Source organism: Panulirus ornatus, chromosome 10, assembly GCF_036320965.1.
Source record: "Panulirus ornatus isolate Po-2019 chromosome 10, ASM3632096v1, whole genome shotgun sequence".
In the NCBI taxonomy this organism is placed as follows: Eukaryota; Metazoa; Arthropoda; class Malacostraca; order Decapoda; family Palinuridae; genus Panulirus; species Panulirus ornatus.
This window is the reverse complement of record NC_092233.1, coordinates 46,328,441-46,341,788: the sequence shown is the minus strand read 5'-3', so window position 1 is coordinate 46,341,788 and position 13,348 is coordinate 46,328,441. Positions and strand designations below refer to the sequence as shown.

The 13,348-nt window shown below is 41.0% G+C and overlaps 1 protein-coding gene across 2 annotated transcripts in view; it reads left to right on the top strand.

Moving 5' to 3' along the window:
- LOC139750928 (TBC domain-containing protein kinase-like protein) overlaps nucleotides 1-11,985 on the top strand; it is a 145,800-nt gene extending 133,815 nt beyond the window's left edge. The window contains exon 5 of one of the 2 annotated variants that reach the window (XM_071665840.1): nucleotides 11,636-11,985. In XM_071665840.1, the coding sequence (XP_071521941.1) occupies nucleotides 11,636-11,795 (160 nt within the window). In that variant the 3' untranslated portion in view covers nucleotides 11,796-11,985. The remainder of the gene's footprint in view (nucleotides 1-11,635) is intronic. The other variant, XM_071665841.1, reaches the window with a different exon arrangement.
- Nucleotides 11,986-13,348: the final 1,363 nt, after the last annotated feature.

Genomic DNA, 13,348 nt, shown 5'->3' with positions numbered 1-13,348 from the left:
TCCCTCCAGAACATCTTTTTATTCTCCCTAAAATTTAATGATACTCTCTCTCCCGAACTCTCATTTGCCCTTTTTTTCACCTCTTGCACCTTTCTCTTGACCTCCAGTCTCTCTTTTATACATCTCCCACTCAATTTCATTTTTTCCCTGCAAAAATTGTCCCTGGATGGTATTGCAGTGGAATTTATTAAAAAAGGGGATGACTGTATTGTTGACTGGTTGGTAAGGTTATTTAATGTATGTATGACTCATGGTGAGGTGCCTGAGGATTGGCGGAATGCGTGCATAGTGCCGTTGTACAAAGGCAAAGGGGATAAGAGTGAGTGCTCAAATTACAGAGGTATAAGTTTGTTGAGTATTCCTGGCAAATTGTACGGGAGGGTATTGATTGAGAGGGTGAAGCCATGTATAGAGCATCAGATTGGGGAAGAGCAGTGTGGTTTCAGAAGTGGTAGAGGATGTGTGGATCAGGTGTTTGCTTTGAAGAATGTATGTGAGAAATACTTAGAAAAGCAAATGGATTTGTATGTAGCATTTATGGATCTGGAGAAGGCATATGATGGAGTTGATAGAGATGCTTTGTGGAAGGTATTAAGAATATATGGTGCGGGAGGCAAGTTGTTAGAAGTAGTGAAAAGTTTTTATCGAGAATGTAAGGCATGTGTACGTGTAGGAAGAGAGGAAAGTGATTGGTTCTCAGTGAATGTAGGTTTGTGGTAGGGGTGTGTGATGTCTCCATGGTTGTTTAATTTGTTTATGGATGGGGTTGTTAGGGAGGTGAATGCAAGGGTTTTGGAAAGAGGGGCAAGTATGAAGTCTGTTGGGGATGAGAGAGCTTGGGAAGTGTCAGTTGTTGTTCGCTGATGATACAGCGCTGGTGGCTGATTAATGTGAGAAACTGCAGAAGCTGGTGACTGAGTTTTGTAAAGTTTGTGAAAGAAGAAAGTTAAGAGTAAATGTGAATAAGAGCAAGGTTATTAGGTACAGTAGGGTTGAGGGTCAAGTCAATTGGGAGGTGAGTTTGAATGGAGAAAAACTGGAGGAAGTGGAGTGTTTTAGATATCTGGGAGTGGATCTGGCAGCGGATGGAAACATGGAAGCGGAAGTGGATCATAGGGTGGGGGAGGGGGCGAAAATTCTGGGAGCCTTGAAGAATGTGTGGAAGTCGAGAACATTATCTCGGAAAGCAAAAATGGGTATATTTGCAGGAATAGTGGTTCCAACAATGTTGTATGGTTGCGAGGCGTGGACTATGGATAGAGTTGTGCGCAGGAGGATGGATGTGCTGGAAATGAGATGTTTGAGGACAATATGTGGTGTGATGTGGTTTGATCGAGTAAGTAACGTAAGGGTAAGAGAGATGTGTGGAAATAAAAAGAGCGTGGTTGAGAGAGCAGAAGAGGGTGTTTTGAAATGGTTTGGTCACATGGAGAGAATGAGTGAGGAAAGATTGACCAAGAGGATATATGTGTCGGAGGTGGAGGGAACGAGGAGAAGAGGGAGACCAAATTGGAGGTGGAAAGATGGAGTGAAAAAGATTTTGTGTTATCGGGGCCTGAACATGCAGGAGGGTGAAAGGAGGGCAAGGAATAGAGTGAATTGGAGCGATGTGGTATACCGGGGTTGACGTGCTGTCAGTGGATTGAATCAAGGCATGTGAACCGTCTGGGGTAAACCATGGAAAGCTGTGTAGGTATGTATATTTGCGTGTGTGGACGTATGTATATACATGTGTATGGGGGTGGGTTGGGCCATTTCTTTCATCTGTTTCCTTGCGCTACCTCGCAAACGCGGGAGACAGCGAGAAAGCAAAAAAAATATATATATATATATATATATATTTATTTATTATTTATTTTACTTATTTTGCTTTGCCGCTGTCTCCCACGTTTGCGAGGTAGCGCAAGGAAACAGACGAAAGAAATGGCCCAACCCACGCCCTTACACATGTATATACATACACGTCCACACACGCAAATATACATACCTATACATCTCAATGTACACATATATATACACACACAGACACATACATATATACCCATGCACACAATTCACATTGTCTGCCTTTATTCATTCCCATCGCCACCTCGCCAAACATGGAATACCATTCCCCTCCCCCCTCATGTGTGGAAGGTAGTGCTAGGAAAAGACAACAATGGCCCCATTCATTCACACCCAGTCTCTAGCTGTCATGCAATAATGCCCGAAACCACAGCTCCCTTTCCACATCCAGGCCCCACACAACTTTCCATGGTTTACCCCAGATGCTTCACATGCCCTGATTCAATCCACTGACAGCACGTCAACTCCGGTATACCACATCGATCCAATTCACTCTGTTCCTTACCCGCCTTTCACCCTCCTGAATGTTCAGGCCCCGATCACTCAAAATCTTTTTCACTCCATCTTTCCATCTCCAATTTGGTCTCCCACTTCTCGTTCCCTCCACCTCCGACACATATATCCTCTTGGTCAATCTTTCCTCACTCATTCTCTCCATGTGCCCAAACCATTTCAAAACACCCTCTTCTGCTCTCTCAACCATGCTCTTTTGATTTCCACACATCTCTCTTACCCTTTCATTACTTACTCGATCAAACCACCTCACACCACACATTGTCCTCAAACATCTCATTTCCAGCACATCCACCCTCCTGCGCACAACTCTATCCATAGCCCATGCCTCGCAACCATACAACATTGTTGGAACCACTATTCCTTCAAACATACCCATTTTTGCTTTCCGAGATAATGTTCTCGACTTCCACACATTCTTCAAGGCTCCCAGGATTTTCGCCCCCTCCCCCACCCTATGATTCACTTCCGCTTCCATGGTTCCATCCGCTGCCAGATCCACTCCCAGATATCTAAAACACTTTACTTCCTCCAGTTTTTCTCCATTCAAACTTACCTCCCAACTGACTTGACCCTCAACCCTACTGTACCTAATAACCTTGCTCTTATTCACATTTACTCTTAACTTTCTTCTTTCACACACTTTACCAAACTCAGTCACCAGCTTCTGTTGTTTCTCACATGAATCAGCCACCAGCGCTGTATCATCAGCGAACAACAACTGACTCACTTCCCAAGCTCTCTCATCCACAACAGACTGCATGCTTGCCCCTCTTTCCAAAACTCTTGCATTGACCTCCCTAACAACCCCATCCATAAACAAATTAAACAACCATGGAGACGTCACACACCCCTGCCGCAAACCTACATTCACTGAGAACCAATATATTTGTATATGTATATATATTTACTCTTGTACATATTCATACTTGCTTGCCTTCATCCATTCCTGGCACTACCCCGCCCCACAGGAAAGAGCATCATTACACCCTACTTCAGTGAGGTAGCACCAGGAAAACATACCAAAAAAGTCCACATTCGTTCACACTCAGTCTCAAGCTGTCATGTATAATGCACTGAAACTAAAGCTCCCTATCCACATCCAGGTTTCACTGACCTTTGTATGGTTTACCCCAGGTGTTTCACATTCCTTGGTTCAGTCTATTCAGAGCACCTTGACCCTGGTATACTACATCGTTCCAATTCACTCTATTCCTTGCATACCTCTCACCCTCCTGTATGTTCAAGCCCCGATCGCTCAAAATCTTTTTCACTCCATCCTTCCACCTCCACTTTGGTCTCTTGCTTCTCCTTGTTCCCTCCACCTCTTACACATATATCTTCTTTGTCAGCCTTTCCTCACTCATTCTATCCATATGCCCAAACCATTTCAACACACCCTCTTCTGTTCTCTCAACCACACTCTCCCTACCTCCACATATCTCTCCCATCCTTTCATTACCCACTTGATCACACCACCACTCCACATATTGTCCTCAAACATTTCATTTCCAACACATCCACCCTCCTCTGTACAACCATATCTATAGCCCATGCCTCACAGCCATGTGCTGTTGTTGGAATTACTATTCCTTCAAACATACCCATTTTTGCTCTCCGTGATAACATTCTCTCCTTCCACACATTCTTCATTGCTCCCAAAACCTTCACCCCCCCTCCCCCACCCTGTGACTCACTTCCACTTCCATGGTTCCATTCGCTGCTAAGTCCACTCCCACACATTGAAAACACTCCACTTCCTCCAATAATTTTCCATTCAAACATACCTCCCAATTTACTTATCCCTTAACCCTTCTGAACTTAATAACCATGCTCTTATTCACATTTACTCTCACTATCCCTCAATCCTGCTGAATCTGATATCCTTGCTCTCATTAAAATTTACTCTTAACATTCTCCTTTTACACACACTTCCAAACTCAGTTACCAACTTCTGCAGTTTCTCACTTGAATCAGCCACCAGAGTTGATATATTTGCATATATTGCAGTTGAATTTATTAAGAAAAGGAGTGACTGTGTTCTTGATTGGTAAATTTGGATTTTCAGTGTATGTATGGATGGATCATGGTGAGAGCTTGAGGATTAGTGGAATGCATGTATAGTACCATTGTATAAAAGCAAGGAGGATAAAGGTGAGTTTTCAGACTGCAGAAGTAAAATTTTATTGAAGTGTGCTAGGTAAGTTGAGTGGGAGGGAAGTGTATGGAGCATCAGGCTGGGGAGGAACAGTGTGGTTTCAGAAGTGGAGGAGGATGTATGGATCAGGTGTTTGCATTGAATAATGTGTATGAGAAATATTCAGAGAAGCAGATGTATTTGTACATGGCATTTAGAAATCTGGAAAATGCTTTTGACAGGGTTGATACAGATACCTTGAGGAAGGTCTAAATGATATATGGTGTGGGGCAAAAGCTTCTAGAAGCAATGAGAAATTTTTGTCAAGCATGTTTATAAGTAGGAAGAGAGGAGGATGAATAGTTCCATGTGAAGGCTAGTCCACAGTAGAGGTGTGTGATGTCACTATGATTGTTTAATTTTTGTATAGATGGGGGGGGGTCAGTGGAAGTAAATGCGAGAGTCTTCAAGAAAGGTTGAGTATGGAGTCTGGGGGGGTGAGAGGGCCTGGGAAGTGAGTTAATTGTTGCTTGCTGATCATACAACAGTGGTGGCACATTTGAGTGTGAAAGTGCAGAAGTTGGTGACTGTGTTTGAAAAAGTGTATAAAAGGAGGAAGTTTGACAGTACATGTGAATAAAAGCCAGGTTATTAGGTTTAGCAGGGTTAAGGAACAAGTTAGTTAGGGTGTAAGTTTAAATGGAGGAAACTTGGAGGAAGTGAAGTGTTTCAGATACCTGGAAGTGGAGATGGCAGCAAATACAACCATGGAAGTGGAATTGAGTCCCAGGGTGGGTCAGAGGACGAAGGTTCTGGAAGCAGATGAAGCCTTTCTTTGTCTGTTCCTGGTGCTCTCTTGCTGACATGGGAAGCAGCAATCAAGTATGAAAGGAGAAAAGAAAAATCTTTTCCACTTCTGTCTATCTACCTATATCTCTGATGCCCATTCCCTCCAGGAACTCTCATCAAGGGGATGGCCTCAGCAAAAGAGTCTCCACTTATCCCTTTGCTTACATGCCTCCCTTGCATGCACCAGTCCATGCATTCTTCCACCATTTCTCTCCCCCCAGTATTCTTCCTCTCTATTTGCCCATGTCACAGGTGGTCTTCCTCTCACATCAACTTTGATTGTACTATTATACCCCCTCCTTGTAAACTCTCAGTCTTACAATCTTTCCACATGCCCATACCATCTCAAGGTATTATGTTTCGCTCACTCTACCACTCCACAGTTCACATTCCCTTTGCATTCTGTGCCATATGACATCTCTCATTCCATCTAGTCATACCATATGTTCCACTCAAATAGCTCATTTCCACAGCCTGAATTTGTGACTTCTGTTACTCATTCCACGTCCATGTCTCGGTTGCATAGATCAGGGTTTGCAGGACTATGCTGTTCAATACTTACACCTCTACACTTTATTATTTCATTAAGGGACCCAATGACTCTTCTACCCTGTACTACTGCTCTCTCCCTAATCTCTCCTTTCATATCACAAAACTTACCCAAGATAGCTCATAAATACGTAAATTGTCTCACCTTTTCCAATCTTTCTCCCCCCATATCCAAAGCACAGTTTGATACAGTTTCTTCTTTCACTCTTTATGGTTTTACAAAATCTATACTTTCATTCTGTCTCCTTTCAAACATTACTTTATTCTTACTTGTCCACAAATCATAAAACACACTTAAAACCTTCTGCAACTCCTCCTCACTCTCAGTGAACATCATGGTATCATTCACAAACAGACTTGCCATTAGTTATATCACCATCACGTTTCATCTCTGCACTACCTTTCACTAGTTTTGCTTTCATCTCTTTTATCACTCCATCCATATATAAAGCAAAAAAGCTCTCACCATCCACTCTTACACATGCATTTGCTCCTGTATAGAAGCCTTTTATGTCATCCAACAGTTGTCTTCCTTCTCATAGAACATTCCACTTGACTCTGTCATATGCTTTCTCCAGATCCATAAAGCTTCATGCAGCATCTTACCTTTCACTAAATACTTTACTACAGTCATCTATACAACAAAGATTTGATCCACACAACCCCTACCTCTTCTAAAACCCCCTTGCTCTGCACTTATTCTGTATTCAGTCACTTCTATTACTCTGTCAATCAACATTCTTGCATACATTTTTTCTGGTTTACTTAAAAGACTTTTCCCCTATAATTGTTACATACAACCTTAGCACCTTTTCTGTTGAATAAAGGAACAGTAATAGCTTTCAACTAATCCTCAGGCACAACCTTCTGTTTCCATGCTAAATTTCATATCAGAGGCGTCCATTCTATCACGCTTTGTTCTCCATACTGCTGCATTTCAGATAATCCCATCCACTGCCCTTCTTACCTCCCTTTTTGCTATAGACCCTTGTGTATCTTCTTCCTTCCGTCCCCTAAACCCATGAATGTAACAACTGCTGCCTACCCTTCTCCCACTTTCATCAGTTCCCAAAAATACTCTTCCCATCTTCCTTTTGCTTCCTCCTATTGATTCAACAACTCCCTTTCCTTCTCTCTTTAACATTCTTACTCTTACATCCATCACTTTCCGTTTCAGCTCCCTCCAGTATAATTTCTTGTTTTCCTGAAACATTTCTTTCAACTTTCTTCCAAAATTTTCATCTACTCTTTCTTTGCTCTCCTCATTCAACTTTTTAACATTCCTTGTACACATCTTATATTCTTCCCTCCTTTTTTTGCTGAACTTCCACTGATACTTTCCTTTTTAGCAATCTGCCATATGCCTTTTTCTTCTTTTCCACACCATTTCTGATCTCTTCTGTCCACCATGCATTGCCCTTTTTATTACTAAATCTCACAACCTTGTATCCAGCTACTAATTGTACAACGCTTAATATTGTTTTTCTAAACATTTTTTACACTTCATTCACACATGACTGCATCCATACATTCACTCACTTCTATACTGCATCCATACATTCACTGCACTTCCACCTAAGCTTTCAGTTACCTTTCTTTCATACAACTGCTACATTTTAACTGATTTATCTTTTCGCTTGCCATTGCTTTTACCTCTCTGTTCTTCCTTACACCAATACCTCCAATTCTCCCTGATCCTCATTCCCACAAGAACCACAAAATGGTCAGAGTTTCCAACGAATCTTCTCAGAACTCTAGCATATAGCACAGCCTTTCTCACTCTTTCATCCACTGCCACATAGACAATCAAAGCCTTTTGCTCTGCTCTTCCATCATTCCTCATCCATGTATACCTGTGGCTCATCTTGTGCTGAAAAAAGAATTTGCAAGGAATAAACTCATTGCAGCACAAACATCCACAAGATAACTTTCATTCTCATTTACTCCAGGCACTTCTGTATACCAACTATCTCAGCAATTTCACTACATCCCACTTTTTCATTCATATCACCCATTACATTCACGTTTCTATCATTCTGAAAACTGTTTATCTAGTTATTCTTATTTCTCCAGAAATGCTTATTTCATCCTTACCTCATACAGTCTGCACGTACACAGGCACATAAATGCATATCCATGCATACTTCACAGTTTCAATCTTTCCTTTCACCCACATCTATGCTCTGTAACATTCTCCCACACTCTTGGTGATAGGAGAATTGGACCTCCTTCTTTCCCTCTTCCCTAATAATTCATTCATTCCTATCCACATCAATCCCTCCACACCCTATAACTTGCATTCATCATTTCCATTTCAACTCCATACACCCTGCCCAAGGATATGGGTTTCCCCAATCCCCAGCACATCCCTGCTATAACTTTTGAACTTTTCCACAACTTCCCTCCTTTTTCTCTCTCCAGTTATCCCATATATATTCATTGCCATCACCATCAATTGCTCATCTCTTTTTTCTCCTCAGCACAACTAGTAAACTCCAGTGCCACTTCTTATCCTTTTGTGCCTCGCCCATGACAAGCCACTGGAATAGGGCACCTCCAGTGCAGTACAGGTACACCACCGAATTTCTGGCAACTGATGGTTTGGCACCTCCTTTAGTCCGCACAAAATTACGCGAGGGAACTTGAATTTACCGCGGCCTCCAGACTAGTTTACTGGGCGGCCACATATGGCATTGTGTGTAGGGCGCACTTATTTACATTCTTTACACTGCACCTGTTGGTGATACTGCAATTCTGTGAGATTCGTAGCTTATTTTGCTTAGATTTAACCCTAGCTATGGCTTCTAAGACATATGAGAGTGTCAGTCATGGTGTCAAACATAAACTCCGGTCCATATCGATCCAAGATAAAGTAGAACTGTTAAGAAAATGGACCGTGGTGTTTTGGTGCGTAAGCTGTGTGACATCTGCAGTATTGGTTCATCAACTGTTTATGATATAAAGAAGCAAAGGGAAAAAATATTGAAATTCTATGCAGACAGCAATTCCAAGAAGCAAATGATGATTAGAAAAACTAAGAAAGATGGTAAGAGTAATGAGCACAATCAAGTGATGATGGAATGGTTTCGACAGTGTCATAGTAATGGAGTGGGCTTGTCAGGTAGGATGATAATGGACCAGGCTAAGTTGCTCCATAAAGAACTCAAATTACAATATGAGCATGACTATAGTGAAGGATGGCTTCAAAGATTCAAGAAGCGTCATGGAATTTCCATGAATTATGTTTATTTAATTTAAATTTCTAGCAGTCCATGGTATACTTTAGACACATGGGAGATGTATGATTAGTGGGTTAGAGGTGTGCTGATGAATTATTATTATGTGACCACGGTTGGTTTGGCAAAATGGTCAATCTGACAAGGCTTTGGAACCAAGAGTGCTGGAAAAGTGGTGGTGTACCTTTATTTCCAGAAGCAGCATGGTGCCAAAATTGTCCAAAAAACTAAAATGCTCCAGTACACCTCAGGTGTTTGTCTGTATTCGAAAAGAGATTGTCCTGATGGAGTTGGGCAGTGCCTCCCCCTTCAGTTTCCATCCCTAAGGGTGTTGTAATGGGGTCACCATGAGAAGGCAGGATGAGACTTGGATACTCTAGAAAACTAGAGTATCCCCATGAGGTACTGAATCTTGAAAGCTTCTCCCAATTTTGTGCCTATTCACAGTAACAGGATCTCTTAACCAATGGTTATGACACTGCCACTGTGCAAGATTGACTAATGAGTAAAAAGCAAACAGTATACAATATTTTATCATGAATGACAGATGATGAATAGTGGTGAATTATAGTAGAATGAGCAAGAGAGGTAGCATATTGGTGAGACATAGTGGGTGGGAGGGAGGTGTGAGGTGAGATAATGGATATCATATTGCTCTGCTATAGCTAAAGCTAATCCATGATGGTGGTAGAAGCAGTGTTGATGGTGGGGGTAATGATGATAGGGGTGGTGGTCATGGAAAGTGGTGAGGAGGTGATGCATCTATTGGTTTCTTTGGTACCACTTGCTGCAGAGCTGCCAGGTGCTATTGAACAGCTGATGTCTACTTACAACATTTAGTGTGAAAGAGTAAATGAGGAATAGTGTATCCAATCAGCATTACATTTCACAACATTTTAAAATATGGACTCAGAAAGCAGAAAGATGAGGATGATTAGAGAGGTGAAGTGGAAGGGTGTGGTGAAGTGCATTGGGTGTGTTGCCAAGCACTCCTCACTTAGACTTGCTTCAGTTTTTCAAACATACTGCTTCTTGAATGAATCATTTTCATTACTGTCAACTTCATGTATATCATGGTAGAAGCTTTTATCATAACTATGTTCTTAATGATGGTTTTAATCATCAAAGTAGCCAGTTTGAAAGCATTACTAACATTGACCTAATGCTCACCAGCTTTCAGCTGCCTCAACACTTTTATTTTTACATCCCCTTAAGGAGAGTCTTTTCTTCTAGGCACTTTGGGTACACTAACAGCACTGGAACTTGCATGCAGTCTTCAAGATATAATGCATAACAGATTATTGCAGTAATATTTAGAATTTGGCATGTCAGTAAGAATATGTGGATGCTGTACATGCAGCAAAATGTGTACCGTATGAACAGAGGAGAACACTTAGCATTGATTAGACATGAGTGTATGTATATGAGGTGCTTTGATTGGCCATGTGAGTATAAAGAAAGAGAGCTGTTCTTTGCAACTTGTAAGGGCTTGGATGTATGACTTTCAACTTTTTTTATGGATTTTCATCTTTTGTCCAGTGAAACTAGAGCTCCATGATGACAGCAAGATAGCTATAATGAAAGAGCACTCTATGGGGTAGCACTAACTGAGTATTAGCATGGTATGAATAGTTGTTCATATACATCTGACTGTCATTGTGAAAAAGTCAGTGCTTTTTGTTTCTTTTAATGATCCCAGTCATTATACTCTAATTTCTTAAACTTGTCCTAAAGATGGTGTATTCTAAGCATAAATATTTTCATTACATCCAAAATATAGATACTTGAAGCGGTCAAGTTTCCAACTTCTTCATTAGCATCTCCATTTTCACTTCAAAAGCCCCCTTTATTCCCTACTTCCAGATCATTACTAGACTTTATTGTAGTATCAGACATCCTAATCTCTTTCCCAGTATCCAAACCCTCGATCCTATCATTCCTAATTTCTGAGATATTCCCTTGATTTTTTTTCATTCCATGTTGGTTTGTTCTTGAATATAGATATAGGTCATCTGGGGGTTAGACTACAGGTTGTTTGCTAGGGTTAGACAACAGAAGTAAGCTTGCTCTGACTAGGTTTGCATAGTGTATTTATCCTGTTCGTTCTTACAGAGCCTTATTTGCCAGGTTTATATTGTGCAAATTGCCTGTTTCTGTTTTATCTTACATTGTACATTTTGTAATGGGGAATAACAAAAATTGTTTGTCAAGTACAGTTTATAACTGCAGATGTATTGTTAAGATGGATATAACCATCCAAATAGGGAAAATAAAACATTAATTTAACCTATGATTTATATGATCTGTTATCAGATTCCCTCAGCAGTGTTGATGCTTATAATAATCCAGCAAGTTCAGCCCAAAAAGTTGCTGAATATTAGATGTTAATGTGTATTTGATATACTTACATGTTTTGGAAAATTGTAGCTAAGTAAGACATTTCAGTATTTCTTTCCTAAAAAGAGGATTGCTTCAGGAAAGAATTTGATACAATATTTATCCTCAGGAGCATCCAGTACACAGCACCAGAGATACTGTTACAAGGAGGGAGTCAAGAAGGAGGTGCTGGTGGTGCTACAGTGTCAGGCAATCCAGCATGGGATGTGTGGTCTCTTGGAGTCATCTTGGTTGAAGTTATCTTGGGGTATTCACTTTTCAGTAGGTAAGTCAAAATCAGGTCATTGTTTTCCATTCCTGAGCCAACTTATCATTTACCCAGCTCATCATTTAGTTTTCCTGCAAATCATGTAATATTAATGAATGAGGAAATAACTTATTATGAATGATACTATTCTTGCTGAATTCACATGAAGTGCTTCTTTTTTATACTTGATCAATGTTTCCCACGTCAGCGAGGTAGCACCAGGAAACAGACGAAGAATGGCCCATCCACTCATTTACACATGTATTTACATGAATGCTCATACACACACATATGCATACATATACATATCAACATATACACATATACATACACTCACACAGACATACATACACATGTTTATATTAATGCTTGCTTTCATCCATTTCTGTCGCTTCCCCGTCCCATAGGAAACAGCATCACTACCCCCTGCTTCAGCGAGGTAGCACCAGGAAAACAGACAAAAAAGGCCACATTCGTTGACACTCATTCTCTAGCTGTTATGTGTAGTGCAATGAAACCACAGCTTCCTATCCATATCTAGGCCCCACAGAGCTTTCCATGGTTTACCCCATACATTTCACGTGTCCTGGTTCAGTCCATTGACAGCACATTGACCTCTATTCCTTGCACACCTCTCATCCTCCTGTATGGTCAGGCCCTGATTGCTCAAAATCTTTTTCACTCCATCCTTCCACATCCAATTTGGTCTCCTGCTTCTCGTTGCTCCCTCCACCTCTGACACATATATCCTCTTTGTCAATCTTTCCTCACTCATTCTCTCCATATGTCCAAACCATTTCAACACTCCCTCTTCTGCTCTGTCAACCACACTCTTTTTATTTCCACACATCTCTCTTACCTTTTCATTACTTACTCGATCATACCATCTTACACCACATATTGTCCTTAAACATTTCATTTCCAACACATCCACCCTCCTCTGTCAAACCCTATCAATAGCCCATGCTTTGCAATCCTATGATTTGCAATCCTATGATATTGTTGAAATTACTTTTCCTTCAAACATACGTATTTTTGCTCTCCGAGATAACGCTCTCTCCTTCCACACATTCTTTATCGCTCCCAAAACCTTCACTCCCTCCCCCACCCTGTGACTCATTTCCATTTCCATGGTTCCATTCACTGCTAAGTCTGCTCCCAGACATATAAATACTTTGCTTCCTCCAATTTTTCTCCATTCAAACTTACATCCCAGTTAACTTGTCTCTCAACCCTACCAAACCTATAACCTTGCTCTTATTCACATTTATCCTCAACTTTCTCCTTTCACACACTTTTCCAAACTCTATCCCAATAAACTTTGGTCTCATACTATTCATTATTGACAGTAGATCTTGTATATGAACTAGTTTGCCTGTTCCACTAATTGGTATGCTTCAGGATGCCTGAGATTCATTTATGGTCTCATTTTTTTATGGTCTATCCCTGGGGATAGGGGAGAAAGAATACTTCCCACGCATTCCTCACGTGTCGTAGAAGGTGACTAAAGGGGACGGGAGGGGAGGGGGGGGCAAGAAACCTTCCCCTTCTTGTATTTTAACTTTCTAAATGGGG